Below are 22,890 nucleotides of genomic sequence, written 5' to 3'. Positions count from 1 at the left end.
GACAGACACATAGTTCAATGATGCAATGCAACAAGTTAACTCAGATATTGGCACATGCAAGTCCAGCCAACAGATTTTCAATAAAAAGCACAAAGCAATTAAGTGTAGGACAGGTAAGTTTTCTACTGCTGGTGCTGGGTCAACTGGACATCCTTTGAGAAAACATTAACCTTGGCCTAAGTCTCATGTATGTTTTCTAAGAAAAATTTACCCTTCCCCACTCCCCTGAAAAAGACTATTAAAAATTACGTTGATCCATGCTACTGCTGTTTCCTAACCTCAGTCCTTCACTCGTACACTTTAACAAGTTCAAATCATATTCATAGTATCCAAACATACTCATTGTTTTATTTTTAACAAAAGAAATGAAATTAAAGATAGACCACAGGTAGAGTCATGAAATTCTTGTTTTTCTCTATTCTTTTTGGTCTTTACAAGTAATTACAACGTACATTGTCTTCTTTTATAATAAGACCCAAGGGGAGAAAAGAAAAGGATGTACAATGAAGGTACAAGTTTTGAAGCACCAAAATATTTTATGACAGGGACAAAAAAACAAAAAACAAACAAAAATTGAAGTACAGAAAGAGGGTGGTGGGGGCAAAAATAAAGGTACGCACTTGGGCTTCCTCAAGATTTGTTTGTCCCTATTCAGACTAGAATGAAACTGGTTTAGGAAATCACTCCTGTATGCTAGCAGGAATGTTGCTGGCAAGACACTTCTGAGCATTGGAGTGTGGACTTTTAAGAACCAACCTTTTAACAGTAACTCTAGGAGAGAGGATATCAAAAATTGGCAGTGAAAAATTATAGATAGGCAATAAGCTCCTTCTGAGGTCCAGGCCAGGAGATAGTAGGATTTAAGAAACAAACAAACAAAAACAACCACAAATGACCTTTGGTGCCACTGTCACAACTGTTGCTCATCAGAGTAGGAGAGTTGTAGCCAAGGCATTAAAGAAGGACAAGCAGCTGAAGAGCCTGAATCCTTGTGTTGTAAGCTATTTTGGTTTCCTTTCAAGGAAGGGCTGTGGTCTGTGGAAGGTGTCAGGAACATATTTTCACGGTCTGCTTTCTCCTGATAATGTTCTTCTTCTCGGCCCACCTGAGACATAATCCCTGAGCTCCGAGCCCTTTTTGACTGAAGCTCCTGTTGAACAAGATTCTCAACGTTTCTACCCTGATCCACCTTCTGCTGCCGCCGTCGCCTCTCCAGAGCCCGGCTCCTTGTCCGACTCCCTTGATGTTCAAATTTTTCCAGCTGCAATCATACCCACACAAGGCGAAAAACGTCAGTACTGGGATCCCTGCCTGCTGGACCTGATCTCCTGCCCTGCCTGTGACCCCGCTTCCTACCTCCAGAAGTGTGCGAATTCTGTCCAGGTCTGGAGGCTGTCCAGCCTGCAGCAGCTGCCAGATGCTGTGGTTCTCATCCAGGGTCACCTCAAGCAGGTCCCCTTCCATCATGAGCTCCTCCAGGGGAGCCCGGATTGCCTCAGGCAGCTCCAACACAGGGCCAGTCAACTGCGGCAACAGTGAGGACAGTAGCTCCAGGTCTGGGCGGAAGGTGGTGCAGTGAAGGGTGCAGGGACAGACTGGGTTAGAGGCCACTCTTGGTCTTATCCTCCATGGCCACAACAGAGGTGACAAATACATGGGTCACTCAGTTATGTTTAGCCAACAGCCTACCCAAACCACACCTGTCTTACCAGAGCCCTTTCCTGGAGCCATGTTCTCAGGACTGATCACACTGTCTCCATTCTCCAGCAGCCCTTGGACCTATCAGGGAAAAAAAGAATGGGTAACAATAATTGAGCTGATGAACCAGGTCCTATCTTTCCTCCCACAACTCCAAAACTTGGGAGCCTCTATCTCCTGAAGCAGAGTAGACACAGGCTTCCAACAGGGATCAGAGTTTAGGATCTGGATAGGTATAGAATGGAGCAAAGGGACTAGGCCAAAGGAGATTGAAAACTGGGGAACAGGGACAAGACTGGAGCTACAAGAAGGACAGGGGCTAGAAGACAGAAATGTGAGGACAATGGCTGGCCTGGAAAGCTCACCTTAGAAATATTGTTGCCACTGCCTTCTCTGATAGGGTCACAGGCAGTGGCTGAAGTGTAGACCGGTCTGGGTTTGGCCTGTAGCTGTTGGCGAAGCTCAGCCAGGTGTCGCAACAGAGCAGTCACATCTTCAGAGGCCAGAGCCTTTCTGGCACGGTCTTGCCAGCCAATGGCCCTCTCTGTGAGACACTGAAGGGCCTCACCCTCAGGCAGCCGCACGGGCAGCCTCTGCAGGGCAACCAGCAAGGCTAGGATTGTCTCTAGGCGTGGCCGTCGTGAGCGCATACACAGTGGACACAGGAATTTTGTGTCCCATTCCCACCAGGCTAGCAGTGGAGATGAAGTGAGACTGGGCTTTGGAGAGGTGAGGAGATGGGGCACTGACACACACTGCCCATGGAACCAGTCCTGACACAGGTCACACTGCAGAGCTCCCACCCCAGCTGGCACCTGCCCACACACACAGATAGAAGTCGGAGAAGAGGCCATGAGGGATGGTGCCAGTGGACTGGGCTTGGCTGAGTTGGTGCGACGCAGCTGCAGGATACCCTCCTTCTCCTTCTGTTCCCCTTCCTTGAAGGCCACAATCTGCCATGTCCAGAAGAGGGGGAAAGTAGGTCAGCAGTCCACCCTCGCCCTTGTCTGGCATCCTAATGCCCGGCTCCCAAACCAGGAGACCTGTAACAGGGCTCAGACACCCTATCATCAGCGGCTCTTCTCTTTTCAGAGAGAAACCCAGAACCCATCTTTTCCCCATCTGGGCCATGCTCCTTACCAGAGAGCCTGGGTCTCTGAGGTCCTGTGCAGACAGCCCCAGCAGCTCTGTGTCACACTGGTACAACCCCAGCGCCTTCTCCATCCACCGGCTACGCTTGGTGCTGTCTGAGCCAGCGTCTGCACACGGGCAAAGCACCTGAGGCAGGCAGGCAGACATACAGGAAATGACCAGGCTTCCCTCACCAACTACACCGTCTCCTTCCTACCCAGGTGCCTAAAAAAATCTATGTTCTCATTATATGTGCCATCTCACAGCAGCCAGGCCATATGAAGAAGAGGCTGTGGGTCAGGGTCTCAGACCTTACCTCAAGCAGTGTGTAGCAAGAATTCTTCTTGAGAAAGGTCTTGGAGGCCTTCTCTCTCCAGGAATGTGCTGTCAATACCTGCAGTTCTAGCTGTCTCAGCTCCTCCAGCCCCACAGGCAGGTCCCGGCCCACAGCCACCAGGCCCTCCAAGTCATCCAGACAGGGGTAGTGGTCACCATTCTGGAATAGGGGAAAGAAACATTATTTAAATTATGTCAACAATATTGTGTCTAAATTTGTCCTAAGTAATACTGGGTATTATACTGCATAATCCCAGGGCTGAAAATCTGGAGATGTTTTCTGCAACAGAAAAATGTGACAGAAACTCTTTTCTCTCAGAACTCCTACTTTCATTGGCTCAGACCAAAGATTCCACATATGCAAGTTACTCTGTTGTAACCTGCTTCCTCTGTACACTTCTATATATCAATAGTCTCTGCTTAGGTATACACCCATATTCATGCTTCTCTTCCCTTGGTTCCTATTCTGACATGCTCAGGTACCTCAAAGAATCCTCCAACTTCCCACCTTCACTTTCTAGCGCAACCCAACCGAGTAAAAACTATAAAGTATATCTATCTCTCTTCTAACTGCTGGCCTGACGCAGTAAAGCAGAAACACTGATCCTCACTTGGATCTCATCCACATCAGCAATCCAAGCTTGTGCCTTAGTCAGAGCTTCTTTGAGAGCCTGGATGTTAGGCAGGTGAACAGGGATGTTTTCTGTCTCACGAATTATGGCTTCCAGTGTGGCTGGTGGATGCTTCTGCCTAAATTTTTTTTGAAAAAGAGAAATCTATCATTACATGTTACAGGTATACATGCCCCTTTTCTAAGTCCTAGGTTTCCTTGCTAAAAACATAAGCAATAAAAAGTGTTGCATGACAAAGTAAGGAAGCCACACTGAGGAACTCTCTAACATTGCAGGGGCTATATAGGTCTCTTGTAAGTCACATGCTGCATCCATTCACCTGAGAACTAAGTCATCCAAGAACATTCCCCCAATTGTTGCCTTTACAACAGTGAAACATCAACATGACATGTCATATAGATGGGAGTACATGATATGTCATGCCAATCCTTTAGAGTTTAGTAGATGCCCAACTGGGAGTCTGTTGCCCAAGGGTCACCACAGAAATACTTAGGGTCACCCCAAAACTTTGAGGATTATAGTCAAGATACAGACAGGGAGAGACTATGCCCCACCTGGCCTCCAGGCAGAAATGAGCCTTTTCTTCCCAGCGCTCTGCAATGGTCAGTAGTTCTTGCAGCTCAGCCCGGGCCTTGTCCACAGAAGGGCTGGAGGCTATCTTGGCACCCATAACCAAAAGCCCCTGCATGATGACCAGAGAGCCCCTGTGAGCAGAAGGGGCCAGGGCCTGCTTCACTTCATCTAGCCATTGCGCCTGCTCCACCTGCTGCTGAAGCTGATGGGCTTCAGGCACCTCTACACCCAGCTGCTGCCCCCTCTCCAACAGGGACCGCAATAGCCCTGGACTAGAGGGCAGTGTGGCCAGAGCCTCACGAGCCTCAGCTTGATAGGCCTCCACCTGTTCCAGGACATCCTGCAAGGACATAGCATAAAATGCAGATTCTTTAGCCACATAAATACTCAACCACCTAGATTTGCTCCACTTCTCATCTTCTCTTATAGGCATTTCCTATTGCTTAACACTTATTCTCAACCACATCCTAAAACATGATCTATCTGATAATAACAAAGGCCCTCTGTTTACCTAGAATGACATTTTTCTCCTTTAATTACCTGAATTTCTTTTTCCAAACCCACTTTAATACAATCTTATCCATCTAGTAAGCTTTCTAAGACTCTGGTATCTGGAGGGAAATCAACCAACCAACCAATCAGTCCTCTCCATCCCATTTCCAAGAGCCAGTGTCTTATGTAGGCCCAGTTTAGAGTTTTTAATTATTTCAGTATGGAAGGATATTTCCTTGCATGCTGTAAAGACAGAGATGGTATGGGAACACATATCTCCGCCACTTCCAGGAAAGAACCTGTTATTATGAGAAGGTTGTTTAGAATAATTAGGTTCTCAAGTTTTCCTGACATGTCAAACTTCCTGAGTATTTGCTGTTAACAAAAATTCCACCTTTCCAGGCCCCTCTTACCTTGACATCCCCAATCTGATGCATGGCACAGGGCAGGCTGCCCATCTGCTCAAGAAGGACCCGGAGTTCAGTCAAGGTCAGCTGTGGAGTGTCCATCCTGTAGGAGCCAGAAGGAACACCTCGTAATGCCACATTTCAAACAATTTGAGACTTTTAATATACTTCCTTCCCTTTCATATTTCAGTAACACCCACAAAGGTTTTTTTCTAAGTTCGGCGATACTGACAAGTTAAGATTTGAAAAAACACCCGTAGGCGTCTGACAGCAGTTAATAGAGACTACAGATATCAAAGTGAGAGAGTCCAGCTTCCTGAGAAAACGTAACAGTATTAATCTGCTACCACTATGGCTAATAATACCATGCCACCACGGTACTACCTGGCTAGTACTATTCGACAGAAGAACAGAAATAAATACAAATAGGTGGGGCAAGAGAAAAGAAAAATGTGAAAAGGCCCCCGGATAGTTTAAGTTATATTTTCATCAGTCATCCAGTTAAGAGTTAAAGAATGAGGAAGAGATGTAAAAACAGCCATTAGGATTCAGAAGTAGTAGCTTTCACAGTGAGACAAAACATCTATTAAGCCAGAAACTGAAGTATAAATGCAATGGGAGGATTACGAAGGAAAGAGGGCTAAGTGATGATAAGTATGGTCAGAATAATAAATTTATTCTAGACAAGAAATGAGAGTTCATTATGTCAGAAGCAAAACAGTACTACAGGATGACAACTTCTGAGATTTACTCTTTGGTTCCAACTGCTTACAAGACAAAGAAAAGTGAAGAGGCCAGGAAGTTAAATGCATGAGGAAAACTTGAGGCAGATTAAAATGGAAATGCAGGGCATGTTATTTGGGTATCATGGGTTCAATCTGGAAAAGCCTTATTTCTCTTGAACCCCACAGTAGGGAAAGGAGTTATCCAGAAAAGTGAAATTTATTCTAAAATTTTAAGTTTCCATGTTTTAAAGAAAGGCAGCAATGAGAAAAAAGGTTAAGAACAAGTAGGAAATACTGAAATAATGGGCCAGGCACGGTGGCTCATGCTTGTAATCCCAGCACTTTGGGAGGCCAAGGCAGGCAGATCACAAGGTCAGGAGATTGAAACCATCCTGGCTAACATGGTGAAACCCCATCTCTACTAAAAATACAAAAAAATTAGCCAGGTGTGGTGGCACACACCTGTAGACCCAGCTACTTGGGAGGCTGAGGCAGGATAATGGCCTGAACCCGGGAGGTGGAGCTTGCAATGAGCTGAGATCGTGCCACTGCACTCCAGCCAGAGTGACAGAGTGAGACCCCGTCTCAAAAAAAAAAAAAAAAAAAAAAAAAAGAATATTTGAAATAATGTATCTGTAAAATATGACAGACATGAGAATGAAGACAAACCCAAGAAACTAAGTTAAGTAAGCATGGGTCATTGAATATCTAGGTGGCACAGAAAAGCCAAAAAGGCAATCTAGCATCTCAATTATAGCTCAGGCTAATAATTATGTGATGGACTATTTAAAAAGCTTCCTCATCAGTTTATTTAATTTAAATCAGACCATGCCACATCCTGTGGGACCTATCCTCCAAATAGGCCCAAAATAATAAATTTCAAATATCCATTCTGCTATGTACTTCTCCACTTCAAAAATCTTTCTATGTTTTCTTAAAGTTTATTGAAAAAATTACTTATATTCTCAAGTAGAAACTGGTTCAAATGTATACCCTTGCTTTAGAGTCTTGATACTTTTATTCTGACCCTTAAACCTAATGACAAAAAAATCCCTTCTTTATCTAAAATTCCTTCCTACTAACACAGCTTTATTTTTTTTAAATAGAGTAGTTTATCTAAAATTCCTTCCTACTAACACAGCTTTATTATTTTTTATATAGTTTCTACAAATACATGATTTAACATTGTCATGAACCACATGACACTTCAATGACAAATCACATGTATGATAGTGTGCCTGTAAGATTATAACGGTACTGAAACATTCCTATCACCTGCTGACATCATAGCAGTTGTAAAGTAGCAACACATTCCTCATGTGTCTGTGGTGATGCTGATGTAAACAACCCAATGCGCTGTCCATCATGTAAGAGTCTGTCTAGCACATGCATCACATAATACCTGATAACAAACAGCCATATACTGGTTAATGCTTGACACCACATTTTTCTAAACTATTATTTTAGAATATACTCCTACTATAAACAAAAGTTAACTGTCAGGCAGCCTCAAAAGTATTTCAGGAAGTATTCCAGGAAGTGGCATGGTTATCTTAACAGATCCCTTTCTACGTGTGTCAGTGCCCTGAAGACCTTCCACTAAAATAAGATATAGATGGGGGAAATGGTGACATTCAGAATCTGACTCTGTGTAGGCCTAGGCCAATGTGTGTCTTTACATCTTAGATTTTAACAAAAATGTTTAAAATGGAAAACAAACTTAAAAATTGTTTACACAGAAAAGTTTACAGAATGACAATATGAGGAAAGAAAATATTTTTGTACAACTCTATGATGCATTTGTGTTTTAAGCTAACCATTATTAGAAAAGAGTAAAACATTCACATAGAAATTAAATGTTTACAAAATAAACAGTTTACAAAAACAGACTCATAGACCAATGAAACATGATAGAAAGCCCAGAAATGAGGATGCATACCTACAACCATCTGATCTTTGACAAAGCTGACAAAAACAAGCAATGGGGAAAGGACTCCCTATTTAGTATATCCTGTTGAGAAATCTGGCTGAGCCATATGCAGAAAACTGAAACAGGACCCCTGCCATATACCTTATACAAACATCAGTTCAAGATGGATTAAAGACATAAATTTAAAACCTGAAACCATAAATGCCCTGGAAGACAACCGGACACAGGCATGGGCAAAGATTTCACAATGAAGACGCCAAAAGCAACTGCGGTAAAAGCAAAAATTGACACGAGTCCTAATTAAAGAGCTCCTGCACAAAGAAACTGTCTACACACAGGGTAAACAGACAACCTACAGAATGGGAGAAAGTTTCTGCAAATTATACATCTGACAAGGGTCTAATATCCAGCATCTATAAAGGAACCTAATCAAATTTACAAGAAGAAAACAACCCCATTACAAAGTGGGCAAAGGACATAAACAGATACTTTTCAAACAGAGACATACATGCAGCCAACAGATATATGAAAAAAAGCTCAGCATCAGTGATCATTAGAGAAATGCAAAACAAAACCACAGTGAGGTACCACCTGATAACACCTGTCAGAATGGCAATTATGAAAGTCAGGAAATAGCAGGTGTTGGTGAGGTGGCGGAGAAAAAGTAACTGCTATACAGGGTTGGCGGGAGCGTAAAATTAGTTCAACCATTGTGGAACACAGTGTGGCAATTCCTCAAAGATCTAGAGGCAGAAATACCGTTTGACCCAGCTAACCCATTACTGGGTATATACCCAAAGGTATATAAATTGTTCTATCATGAAGACATATGCACGTGTTATGTTCACTGTAGCACCATTCACAAAAGCAAAGACATGAAATCAACCTAAATGACCATTAATGATAGACTGGATAAAGAAAAAGTGGTACATATACACCATGGAATTACAATGCAGATATTACAAGAACAGGATCATGCCCTTTGAAGAAACATGGATGGAGCTGGAGGCCATTATCCTTAGCAAACTAACACAGGAAGAGAAAATCAAATACCACATGTTCTCACTAATATGTGTAAGATAAATGATGAGAACACATGGCGCACGCATAGAGGGAACAGCACATACTGGGGACTATCACCGAATGGAACGTGGGAGGAGAGAGAGGATCAGGAGAAATAACTAAGGGGTACTGAATGTAATACCTGGGTGATAAAACCCCTATGTACATGGGGTTAACAAACCCCCATGACACAAATGTACCTATATAACAAACCTGCACATGTACCCTGAAAAAAAGTTTTAAAAATTTACAGTAGCTGAGGCTAATTTACTATCTTTTTTTAAGATACCGTTATATAAATTTAACATAGCCAAAGTGTAAAGCGTTTATTAGGTCTACAGTAGTGTACAGTCATGTCCAAGGTCTTCACATTCTCTTACCAGTCGGTTCCTCACCCAGAGAAACTTCCTGTCCTGCAAGTTTCATTCATGGTAAGTGCCCCATATTTTATGTCTTCCACAATTCTTTTATTGTAGTAATTCTACATTTGCGTATTTTGATACACAAATACTCACCATTGTGTTACAACTAACAACAATATTCAGTACAGTATCACACTGTGCAGGTTTGCAGGCTAGGAACAACCGGCTCTATCACACAGCCTAGGTGTGTAGGAGGTCACAGCATCCAGGTTTATGTAAGTAGACGGTGCGTATGCAGCAATGACAAAACCACCTAATGACGCTTTTCTCCTAACACATCTCCATCATTAAGTGATGCCTGACTGTACATAATCACTTACTTTTCAATCTAAAAACTATATGTATCTATTGTCTTACACATTTGGAAACTAACAGTTAAATAAATTTCTAGGATTATTTTAACCTCTAAAGTTTTACCTAACTACACAGCCAAAAGTTAAGTTTGTGGAAATTCTGATGTCTGCATAACGCTATGAGATTTCCTAAGAAGTAGGAAAAAACTGCAATTTTGCTAGTATATATTTATATCTTATTGCCACATTATTTTGTTAGAAACTGTTTAGTTCAGTAATTTCTAGTTTCTATTATACTGCTTTTTGTCCATGTGTTATCTTCTCTTTCTCAGTAAAATCTGAGTCTGTGCTTCTTTTTTTTTGCTGTTGTTTTGAGATGGAGTTTGGTCTTGCTGCCCAGGCTGGAGTGCAATGATGCCATCTTGGCTCACTGCAACCTCTGTCTCCTGGGTTCAAACAATTCTCCTGCCTCAGCCTCAAACAGGATTGTGTGTTTATAGTCTATCCATTTTTGTTATTCATTTTCACACACTGACACCCTTCTTTGCCTTCTCCTCTCACGTACCTGGCCACCTGACCACTGACCAGCCCCAGGACTTGAGCAATACAAGCCTCCACCTCACTCAGGCAGTTCTTCAGTCGCTGAAGCAGCTCACTATTAGGAAACCTCCTCTCACGAGCCTCAGACTCCAGTGCCCTTAGCTCTTCAAAGCCTGGAGAGTGTAAGTTGCAACAGGTAGGCAGTGTTAGCAGAAAATGAAGGTTAAGAATACCCAAAAGAAAGAAATAAGGCTTACACAAGGGTTCCTTCCATTTCCCGTCACTCACTGCGCTTACGGCCATCCTCCACCTCCAAGGCCACTCGCACTTTGTTGGCCCAGGTGTCAAAAGACTCAGCCCGAATCTTCAGTTTATGCAGCATGGTGGGGAGCTCATCCAAGGTGTACCGATACCTAGAGGAAGAAAGCCGGGAAGGGTACACATCTGGCCCAGCTCTAAAACCTCCTCCACGTCCCCACAGTGTTCCCATGCTCACCGTAGGTACTGTCGGCTACTAGAGCACTTGCAGAGGTCATTGATGTGGGAAAGGCATACAAGGCCATCTGGGCAGTCGTAGCAGGCCAGGGCTGACAAGAAGCACGTGGTCTTGCACTTGATGCACTGGCGTTCATCATCTGGGAGCAGCTCAAAAGCCTCTCGCTCAGCCTCCGTGACGCCCTGGGGGTGTTCAACCCACATATACTGTAAAGACTAGGAGTAGGGTTGTGGACACCCCACCTCAGCCAACACTGAGCCCTGATGTGGACTCAACCTTGTAAGGACAGCTGTAGAGAAATTGGAAGAAAAAATATAAACACATACAGACTCTGTCTTTACATTTCAAAATGCATGACTTAAAGATCAGGCACACAGTGGTTACTCAATGTTGGTCTGTGTCTCTGTAATGTAATATATGTGACTAAATCCCTAAGCTCTGCTCTTGACCACCCACCTTCTCCAAAAGGGCCTTTCGTAGACGTCGCTCCTCCTGAACCATAATGAACATCTCCTTGTGCACAGCTACTGCTAGATTGAGATCCAACGTCTCTGGGAAGGCAGCCATCTTGCAGATGAGCTCCTCGTGGGAGAAGACACAATAGCGCCGGAGCCGGCGGTAGTGTTCAATGCACTGGCGTCCAGCAGGTAGCTGCAAGTGCGTTCAAGATTGTGTGTGGCTATTTGGAGACCACAATGCATAGCTTCTCCACAATAATCCTTACCCGTATTCTTTATACTTTCTACCTGCAGGCCCACTGCATGCTCACTCACCCAGTCAGCAGTACAAAAGTTGACAGCTTCAGCAAAATTGTAGCCTTGGTTAAAACCACTGTGGTAAGCACGAGGAAAAGTGATGACAAATTCCCCTGCACACTGGTTTGTGCGGACAACCTAAAAAGGAGAAAAAAGCAGAAAGAGGTGTGGGTCAGAACTAATGGGCCAGATGTGAATTCAAAGATGTCTCTAGATGTAGGAAGAGTGGAAAGGCTCTATCTTCAAGTACGTGTCCTAAAAGAAAAATGAGATTGTGAGTTTAAAAGTGGTATTCATAGAAAAGTACTCAAAATATGTGTAATTCAAGAAACAAATATAGAGGGGTCCACGAACAAGTGAAAAGACTCTTTGCTTCTATAATCAAAGAAATGCAAAATTTTAAAGTCATAGAATTAAGTCACCAAAAATGATGAAGTTGGAAACTCCACAACTTTGTCCCTCTACTCAAACAATGATCTAGTGCTGAAATGTTCAGAGCAGTGCAATAAAATAAAATAAAATAAAAAACCCAAATCAGGAGAACACTTAATGGATTTTTAAAAGCTTTTACATTGTGGTACAAGAGTGCTATAATGCAGTAAGTTCCCTGCATACAAACACTTGCCCCAATTCCTATGTCAGCAGCTACTGTGGGAAAGCAACCTGAGATGCTGGTGCAGCTGATTGGTGCCAGGAACCATGATGTGAACCTTTTTCCCGAAGAACTAAGGTGGTGTGTTTTGACTTGTCTGGTGGCTTCCTGGAGGACTACCTCAAGGGCCTGATTTTCTTTCACCTGCCTGACAGTTCACTTAGAAGACAGGAGACTTCCCAGGCTGTGTTTTTGGAAAGTATAAAAAAGCAAACGTATTAGTCACAGCCACCTCCAGCTTTAAAATGGGGTGGTGGGGGTGGGGAGGAGAGAGAGAGAGAAAGAGAGCGACTAGAAAAACAACAGATAATTTTAAGTGCCTGGGAGGCAAATCCTAGAGAAAGAGATATTTCGGGAAAAAGGGATTCTAAAAAAGCTTCCACGTAGTATTTGAGAACTGAGAAAGCCACATTAAACATCCAGGGCAAGATACACGCTCAGAAAAGATCTAAGACCCTAACGTCACCTCTATCTGACTTTCATGCTCTTCCGAAGCAGAAGGTGGAGTCTAAAATAGTTTTTAAAATAGCCCCGAAAAAGTTTCACCAATCAGACACAATCTGCAAAGAGTGGGTAGTTAATACTATTATTAGTTATTATCATTATTGTTTTGGCTTAAGAAAGAGTTTGTTAGGTTGGTAGATGACCAACAGGTTAACAGAAAGCAGAAAAAGAACATAAAACTAAAAGATTACTCACGTATACAAAGAATTGCTCACTATCTTTAGTTGTTAGGAAAATGCAAATCAAAACCACAAGATACTATTTCTTGCCACACAAGATACTATTTCTTGCCATACAAAAAGAGGTAGAAAATAACAGTGTTGGCAAGAATGCAGACATATTAGAACCCTTGAGCATGGCTGGTAAGAATGCAAAATGGCTATGACAATGCTATGGAAAGCAGTAAGTTCCTTAAAAAGTTGAAACAGAGAACCATCATATGACTGTCCAATACCACTTCTGGGTATATACCTAAAACTCTGAAAGGAAGAACTTGAACAAATATTTGCACACAGATGTTCACAGTAGAAATATTCACAATAGCTTAGTGGTGGAAACAACACAAATGTGCTTTAACAGACCCATGGATAAGTATAATGTGATCTGTCCATACAATGCAATATTATTCAGCCATGGAAAAGTAATAAAACTCTGACTCATGCCATAGCACAGATGAACTTTGAGAAATCAGATACAAAAGATCACATATTGTATGATTCCATTTATAAGAAATACGCAGAATAAATTCATAGAAACAGAAAAGTAAACCTGTGGTCCGAGGTTAGAAGCAGGGATGAATGAGAAATAACTTAATTGTATTGAGACTTTTCTGGAGAAATTAAAATGTTTTAGAATTAAGTAGACACGGTGGTTGCACAACACTGTCAATGTACTAAATGAGACTAAACTGTTCAGTTTAAGATGGTTTGTTTTGTGTTATGTGAATTTCACCTTTAAAACATATCCCCCCAAAAAAACAGTTCAGAAAATTTACTAACCAAACAACAACTATTGTACATAAAAGCAACAACAAATTTTTTGAGAGAAGACAAGGGGGATAATAAGATTTTCAGAGTTGAAGCAATACTCTGAAAAGTGTTCAGTTTAAAACATTAGGAGGCATACAAAGAAAAGAAGTATAGCCCTTTGGTTAAAAGAAAAAAGCTCTCAGATAGCCCAGGCTTACTTACTAAAGTCTATCAACTCTCAAACAGGCTTAAATGCCTTAAGAAGCAACGCACAAAGGACTAATGGGTATCAGGAGAATAATGTCCCTCCAAATAAGAGTTTCAAGAAAGGCACTAAAATTACAAAAATGAAACAAGTCAAAATTCTGATGCTCTCAGTCCCATAGCAGAAGTGAAAAACTCACAAGATGGTTTCAACAGGAGCTTTGAGCAGGCAGAAGAAAGAATCAGAAAACTCTAAGACATGTCAATTGAAATAAATCAGCAGGGGGTAAAAAGAGAAGAATATTAATCAGATCCTAAGAGACCTGTGTAACACCATCAAGTGCACCCATATATGCAGAATGGGAATTTCATAAGAAAAGAGAAAGAAAAAGGCAGAACAGTTGAAGCAAAAATGGTTAAACAATTTCCAAATTTGTGGAAAGCCCTGAAAGTCTACAACCAAGAAGCTCAGCGCACTCCAACTAGATAAACTCCAGGAGACACAACATAGTCGAACCAACAAAAGGTAAGACACCAAGATGGAGTTTGAAAGCAGTATGACAGACATGATTCTTCACATATAATGGATGCTTAATAGAATTATCAATAGATTTCTCATTAGAAATAACGGAGGCCAGAAGCCAGTTGGATGACACGTTTAAAGTCATGCAATGGGAAAAAAAATTAAATAAATTGACAGAGAATTAAAAATTGTGGAAGTATGTCTCCAGAAGATGTGCCTACAGGGAATACAGAAGGACTCCTTCAGGCTGACATGAAAGGATATTACTGAGTAGTTCAGAGCTATATAAAGAATGTAATACCCCTGAGAAAGGCAACTATAAAAAAATATATAAAAGTCAGTATTACATATACAGCATGAGAGACAAAAAAATATATAGTTAGTTCAGAACTAGAATCAGAAAGCAAGACAAATGATGTAATTAGATTGCTTGATGAGCTCATTATCATCAATATATTTTTCTTGTGAGACGAGGAATACTAGGAAAAAAAAGGTACAAGTTAGAATTCATAAAATGTATAAAATGTCAGGAAACGAAGTGGGCCTTTGGAGACATGAAGCACATTTTGTTGAGATGAAAAAACTGAGGAAGATGGCCAGGAAAGTTATAAAAGCTTATAAAGCGGTTACCTCAAAGCTTACAGAATTTCAAAGGAGAAAAGGCATAGCATGTAACAAGACAGTGACTCAGTCCATGTACCACATACACATTGCTAGCTTATTCTTTAGCAAAATGAGCTGATACAATTCACTCCTAGAAATACTCAAAAGTCTGAAACCAGTCCCTCCTGGGTTTTGCAAAGTAAGAATTATATTCAGAAATATTAAGAGAAAACCAATCCTAGACTAGAAGGCAGATAAAAAGGCCAGGATCCAAGTTTTAATTTCTATTCTGTTAAGTAACTATCTAATCTCTCTTTTACTTGTTCTCTTAAGTGTCCCAGCTAACGGTACTGATCTGCAACTTGAAGTCAGCAAGGGAAGGCAAAGAGGTGTGATGCTAAGCCTAATCTCCACAGCAAAATGGATATGGTTTTATTTCTTCCAAAACTAAGTTCTTTCTCATTCCCTTCTCACCCCAGCGAAGAAAATTAAAATTGTTTTGATCCTTGGTACTCACTGGCACACCATGGGACATCAAAGTGTTGGGATTCATGAGAGTGACAAGCTGGTGTAGGAGATCAGGCTGGCTATCAAACAGCTCAGGTGTCAGCATCTTCATCACCTCCTCCAAATGCTCTGCTGCCAGGGAGGGTACACCATACCAGGTCTTCGGCTCACCCCTGCTCACGTAGACAGAAGACACGTCAAGTCTATATACGTCGTTGCATTTGAGGGCAGTCTTGATATCCAACCGAGCCATTGGGGTCATGCTCACCAATGCAGATAGTTAATAGAGTAACTCCAGTGATCCTCAATATGCCAACAAAATGCTGAGAAAACCATGCCCACATACAGCCAGGGCACCTTCATGCCTGAGATGTCTGCATTGATGTGACAGAGAACAGACTGAGCTAGCACTGGCATCACATTCAGGTTCCAACCACTGGTCGCATACTCCTGTTGGGTCAGAGATTTGCCAGAGTGAGTAGGGAGTAGGATACGATGACGAGAGGCAAACTGAGCAAAACATACATAAGAAGACAACTGTGTCTTAGAACATGCTGCCTCTGGTCATTCAAGAGGTCCATATTGTAAACTCAAAAATAATGCCCTGTTTTGCCACTGTCAACTAACACAGTGCCGGAGGTCCCAGCCAGAGCAATGAGGCAGGAAAAGAAATTAAAAAAGCATTCAAATTGGAAAAGAAAAAGTTATGTTATCCCTGTTTGAAGATTTATAAAAAAGTCTTAAAGAAAACACTTCTTTTTTAAGAGGATGCTAAGGCCTCCGTAAAAATGGTGTTAGAACTAACAAATTCAGTAAATTTGCAGGATACAAAATCAATATAAAAATCAGTGGTGTTTGTATACATTAGTAGAAAATTATCTGAAAAAAATAAAATAAAAACTTCATTTGTAACAGCTGAAAAAATCTCTAGCAATAAATTTAAAGAGGTAAAAAAAAACTACACTGCAAACTATACCAATAATGATGAAGTAAACTGAAGAACACACAAACAAATTTTAAGACACCTTGTCCTCACAGACCAGAAGAATTAATATTGCTAAAACGTCCATACTATCCAAACTGATCTAGAAATTCAATTCAATCCCTGTCAAAAATAACAGCATCCTTCACAGAAATTTTCAAAAAAGCAACCCTTAAATTGATATGGAACCCCAAAGACTCAAAATACCCAAAGCAATATGTGAAACAAAACAAACCAACAAACAAAAAAGCTGAGAGTATTCACACTAATTTACTATTATATCACAAAGCTATAGTTACTAAAAGGGCTTAGTACTGCCATTAAAAACAAACACACAGCTCCATGGAAAATAATAGCCCAGAAATAAATCTCTGCATTTTCAGCCAACAGAAGTTCCACAAAGACATCAAGAACACACAGAGAGGAATGGAAAGTCTCTTCAGTATCCATTGTTGGAAAACCTGGATATCCACATGCAAAAGGATGAAACTTGAACCATCTTTCACCATGTACAAAAACCAACCCCAAAGGAAGTAAAAACTTAAATGTAAAATATGTAAAATCCAAAATTATCAAACTACTAAAAGAAGACATAAGAGGAAAGCTCCATGACATTGATCTTGGCAAGAATTTTGTGGATTAAGACCTCAAAAGCATAAGCAACAAAAGCAAAAACAGACAAATGGTATTACATTAAGCTAAAAAGCTTCTGCATAATGAAGGAAACATCAACAGAATAAGGCAACAACCTACAGAATGGAAAAATGTATTTGCATCTGATAAAAGGTTAATATCCAAAACATAAGAAACTGAACAAATACAATAGGAAAAAAAAAACTAATTAAAAATGAGCAAAAGATAAAAGAAAATGAAATACTATGAAATACAGCTAACCAAGTAGGTGAAAAATCTCTACCAGGAAATCCAGAAAACACTGCTATAAAAGATCAGAGATAACACAGGTAAATGGAAAACCATTCCATGCCCATATATTGAAAGAATCAATATAATTAAAATGGCCATACCACCCAAAGCAATTTATAGATTCAACGCTATTTCTATCAAACCATCAACATCATTCTTCACAGAAGTTGAAAAAAATTCTAAAATGTATTTGGAACTTAAAAAAAGAGCCCCAACTAGCCAAAGCAAACCTAAGCCAAAAGACAAAGATGTAGACATCACATTACCCAAATTTTGAACTATAATATGAAGCGACAGTAACCAAAACAGCATGGTACTGTAACAAAGACCAACAAAAAGACCAATGGAACAGAACAGAAAACTCAGAAATAAAGACAGACACGTACTACCATCTGTTATTTGACAAGGCCAACGAAAGTAAGTAATGGGAAAGGGCTTCCTATTCAATAAACGGTGCTGGAGTAACTGGCTACCGACATGCCGAAGACTGAGGGTGGACACCTATACTTCACCATGTGCAAAAATTAACTCAAGGCCAGGTATGATGGCTTATACCTGTAATCCCAACACTTTGGGAGGCCAAGGTGGGAGGACTGCTTGAGCCCAGGAGCTTGAGATCAGCCTGGTCAACACAGTGAGACTTTGTCTCTAAAAAAATTTTTTTTAAATATTAGCAAAGTATAATAGCTACTAATGTAAAAAATAACAACTTTGTAAAAATTTCTTATTTTATAAAATTTTATTGTGATAGCTCCCAGCTACTAGGGAGGCTGAAGTGTGAGGGGTGTTTGAGCTCAGAAGTTCTAGGCTGCAATAAGGTGAGTCATGACCGTGCTACTGCACGCCAGAATGTGTGACACAGAAATCGTGTCTCAAAAGAAATTAACTTGGAATGAACCAAAGATTTATTTAAACGTAAAACCTCGAACTACAGTAATCCTAGGGAAACAGTCTTCTCGACAGTGGCCTTGGCAAATAATTTTTGGCTAAGCCCCCAAGAGGAAATGCAACAAAAATAGGTAAGTGGGACCTAATTAAGTGAAAGAGCTTCCCACAGCAAAAGAACTGTCAACAGAATAAACAACCTATAGAATGGAGAAGATATTTGCTATACATCTGATAAAATCCTGACATTCACAATCTATAGCAAACTTATACAAATCAACAAACAAAAAACAATCACTCCATTAAAAATGGCCAAAGGACATCAGTAGACACTCCTCTTAAAAATATATACAAGTGGCCAACAAGCATATAAAAAGATCATGTCCTTTGTTAAGACATGGATGGAGCTGGAGGCCATTATTCTTAGCAAAATAACACAGGAACAGAAAACCAAACACTGCATGTTCTCTCTTATGAGTAGGGGCTAAATGATGAGAGAACACACAGACACATAAGGGACTTTTGGAGTTTGGAGGGTGGGGCGAGAGACACGATCAGGAAAAATAACTAATGGGTACTAGGCTTAATACCTGGGTGATAAAATAACCTGTACAACAAATCCCCATGACACAAGTTTACCTATGTAATAAAACTACACTTGTACCCCTAAACTTAAAATAAAAGCTTATCCACAATGATCAAGTCAGCTTCATCCCTGGGATACAAGACTGGTTCAACATACACAAATCAATAAACACAATCCATCATATAAGCAGAACCAATGACAAAAACCACATGATTATCTCAATAGATTCAGAAAAGGCCTTCAACAAAATTCAATAGTCCTTCCTGCTAAAAACTCTCAATAAATTAGGTATTGATGGAACATTATCTCAAAATAATAACAGCTATTTATGACAAACCCACAGCCAATGTCATACTGAATGGGCAAAAACTGGAAGCATTCCTTCTGAAAACTGGCACAAGACAAGGATGCCCTCTCTCACCACTCTTATTCAACACAGTATTGGAAGTTCTGGCCAGGGCAATCAAGCAAGAGAAAGAAATAAACAATATTCAATTAGGAAAAGAGGAAGTCAAATTGTCTCTGTTTGCAGATGACATGGTTATATATTTAGAAAACCCCATCGTCTCAGCCCAAAATCTCCTTAAGCTGATAAGCAGCAACTTTATCAGGATACAAAATCAATGTGCCAAAATCACAAGCATCCCTATACACCGATAACAGACAAAGAGATAGTCAAATCATGAGTGAACTCTCATTCACTATTGCTACAAAGAGAATAAAATACCTAAGAATACAACTTACAAGGGATATGAAAGACCTACTCAAGGAGGACTACAAACCACTGCTCAAGGAAATCAGAGGGGACACAAACAAATGGAAAAACATTCCATGCTCGTGAATAGGAAGAATCAATATCGTGAAAATGGCCATACTGCCCAAAGTAACTTACAGATTCAATGCTATACCCATCAAGCTACCACTGACTTTCTTCACAAAATGGGAACAAACTACTTTCAATTTCATACAGAACGAAAAAAGAGCCTGCATAGCCAAGAGACAATCCAAAGCCAAAAGAACAAAGCTGGAGACATCAAGCTACCTGACTTCAAACTATAGTACAAGGCAACAGCAAGAAAAACAGCATGGTACTGGTACCAAAACAGATATACAGACCAACTGAACAGGAGAGAGGCCTCAGAAATAACACCACCCATCAACAACCATCTGATATTTAATACACCTGACACAAACAAGCAATGGGTTTAATAAATGGTGTTGGGAAAACTGGCTAGCCATATGCAGAAAGCTAAAACTTGATCCCTTCCTCACACCTTATACAAAAATTAACTCAAGATGGATTAAAGAATTAAACATGAGACCTAAAACCATAAAAACCCTAGAAGAAAACCTAGGCAATACTATTCAGGACATAGGCACGGACAAAGACTTCATGTCTAAAACACCAAAAGCAACGTCAACAAAAGCCAAAATTAATAAATGGGATCTAATTAAACTAAAGAGTTTGTGCACAGCAAAAGAAACTATCATCAGAGTGACAGGCCAGGAACCTACAGAATGGGAGAAAATTTTTGCTATCTATCCATCCGACAAAGGGCTAATATCAAGAATCTACAAAGAACTTAAACAACTTTACAAGAATAAAAAAAAACCATGAAAAAGTGACCGAAAGATATGAACAGACACTTCTCAAAATAAGACATTTATGCAGCCAACAAATATATTTAAAAAAAGCTCATCATCACTGGTCATTAGGGAAATGCAAATCAAAACCACAATGAAATACCATCTCACGGCAGTTAGAATGGCAATCATTAAAAAGTCAGGAAACAACAGATGCTGGAGAGGATGTGGACAAACAACACTTTTACACTATTGGTGGGAGTATAAATTAGTTCAACCATTGTGGAAGACAATGTGGCGATTCCTCAAGGATCTAGAACTAGAAATACCATTTGACCCAGCAATCCCATTACTGGGTATACACCCAGAGGATTATAAATCATTCTACTATAAAGACACATGCAAATGTATGTTTAATGCAGCACTGTTCACAATAGCAGAGACTTGGAACCAACCCAAATGTCCATCAATGATAGACTGGATTAAAAAAATGTTGCACATATACACCATGGAATACTTTGCAATCATAAAAGAGGATGAGTTCATGACCTTTGCAGGGACATGGATGAAGCTGGTAATAGCATTCTCAGCAAACTAACACAAGAACAGAAGACCAAACACCATATGTGCTCACTCCTAAGTGGGAGTTAAACAATGAGAACACATAGACACAGGGCAGGGAACATCTGTCTGTCAGGGCTGGGGGGCCTTTCAGGGCTGGGGGGTTAGGGGAGGGACAGCATTAGGGAAAATACCTAAGGTAGGTAGATCACAGATTGATGAGTGCAGCAAACCATCATGGCACATGCATACCTATGTAACAAACCTGCACATTCTGCACATGCACCCAGAACTTAATGTATAATTAAAAAATAAATAAATAAACTACAGAATAATAGGAGAATTTTTGGTCAAATAAAAGGCCATATTATATTTCTTTTGATAAAAGTATCATGTGTTCAATATGTTTTATTATTTGAAATAATTAACATGACAGGAATATATTTGAAAAAAATTCCAAAAAAAGCTAAATATACAAACTAAGAAAATTATATGATTATACTTATCTGCAGTATTGTAAAACAATAGTTCCAAAAACTTCTGAATTACAAGTTTAATACACACAACTTCAATTTTCAACTACATTGTGGTTAGACGTTCAGAGGAATCACAAAGGACCTCAACATGCTAGATAAGAAAATGTATTTTTTAAATGTTTTGGCTCAGCTGCTTAGAAAATAAGGAAAATCCTCAGAGAATAACACTAAGAAATAACATGTACAAATTAAAGTTCTGAAACTGATGACAATTCGGGTCAACCATAAAAGAGAAAATTTGGAGCTTCCAAAGAAGGTCATATTAGGGTCTTTAACTTACAACGTGACAGTACTATTATCCTTTTAGCTATAAAACTGAAGGAGGTGAAAAACATCCTGAAGAAACAGATATTAAATACTTTCCTTATCTTGGTACTGTTTCCACAAGAAGAAAAGGAAAGATACTCCTAAGAGTTCTTATCTATCAGCCATCCACACAAGAATTCATATTTACTTGAAAACACTATTTATATTTACTTGGAAATGTGAAGCTAAAAATGTATCGTCTTAGGAGAATCCTTAACATTTAACAGAAACAGTCTATTCTGTAGCTGGACATTAAAATCTAGGTTTCTGAAAAAATTCCCATACATGTTGTTCAAAGAAATACAAGTTCATCAGAAAACAAAAACAACAGCAACGAAAAACACTAATTAAATCAAAGCCATAAAATATGGAGTGGGGGTTGTAAAATGAGTAAAAATTTGTTGAGAAAACATCAAGCTATAATTAGTTCTCAGAATATGCTATAATAACTAGGTGTTGAAGATAAAATCAGTTTAATTTAAATAAGAGGATAAAAGAAGTATGAAGCAGAAAAAGGTTTTCAATATTAACTAGGAAAGTCTGAAAAATAATCAGAAATTCTAAAGATAAAAACATAACATTAAAAATTATAAACTAAGTTGTTTAATAGATTAGGTATTTTAAAAACTGGTGCATTTTTAAGTTGCTTTAAGTAAGTTACTTAAAAGACAACAGCAGCAAAAGAATTAAAAAAAAATGAAAGGTGAAGAAACACATACAAGAGAACCTTAGAACAGTAAGGTTCTAGCTAACAGGAGAAATAAATTACAGACTCTAAAAGTTGATGACCAAGAATTTTTCAGAAGTGGTAAAAGCTGAATTCTCAAGTTTGAGAATTCCTATCTATTCCCAGAAATATTAAGTAAAAAGTCACATTCCACACATCAAGAAAACTTGCAAGACACTAAAAGAGATATTATAGCAGTCAAATAGAGAAAGCAAAATAGACTACTACAAATTAATGTTAGATTCAGAATTGACACTGTCAAAAGCCAAAACAGATTTCTAATGTACTGTGAAAAGACAATTATCAAACCACATCCGTATATATACAGAGAAATACCTTTACAAGA

General features: G+C 39.8%; 1 protein-coding gene across 12 annotated transcripts in view; it reads right to left on the bottom strand.

Moving 5' to 3' along the window:
- Positions 1 to 323: 323 nt before the first annotated feature.
- KDM5D (lysine demethylase 5D) overlaps positions 324 to 22,890 on the bottom strand; it is a 39,230-nt gene continuing 16,663 nt past the window's right edge. For 4 of the 12 annotated variants that reach the window (XM_009439892.4, XM_009439890.4, XM_009439891.4 and 1 more), the window contains 16 exons: positions 15,722 to 15,903; positions 15,464 to 15,626; positions 11,511 to 11,630; positions 11,194 to 11,388; positions 10,738 to 10,919; positions 10,530 to 10,654; positions 10,267 to 10,414; positions 5,276 to 5,372; positions 4,352 to 4,710; positions 3,777 to 3,915; positions 3,146 to 3,325; positions 2,839 to 2,976; positions 2,064 to 2,651; positions 1,710 to 1,779; positions 1,357 to 1,556; positions 324 to 1,261 (listed from right to left, as the gene is read on the bottom strand). In XM_009439892.4, coding sequence (XP_009438167.1) covers positions 911 to 1,261; positions 1,357 to 1,556; positions 1,710 to 1,779; positions 2,064 to 2,651; positions 2,839 to 2,976; positions 3,146 to 3,325; positions 3,777 to 3,915; positions 4,352 to 4,710; positions 5,276 to 5,372; positions 10,267 to 10,414; positions 10,530 to 10,654; positions 10,738 to 10,919; positions 11,194 to 11,388; positions 11,511 to 11,630; positions 15,464 to 15,626; positions 15,722 to 15,903 — 3,237 coding nt within the window. In that variant the 3' untranslated portion in view covers positions 324 to 910. 12 annotated transcript variants of the gene reach the window in all.

This window comes from Pan troglodytes, chromosome Y (genome assembly GCF_028858775.2).
Source record: "Pan troglodytes isolate AG18354 chromosome Y, NHGRI_mPanTro3-v2.0_pri, whole genome shotgun sequence".
NCBI classification, from domain to species: domain Eukaryota; kingdom Metazoa; phylum Chordata; class Mammalia; order Primates; family Hominidae; genus Pan; species Pan troglodytes.
The sequence above is the reverse complement of the archived record's forward strand: the minus strand, read 5'-3'. Positions and strand labels throughout refer to the sequence as shown.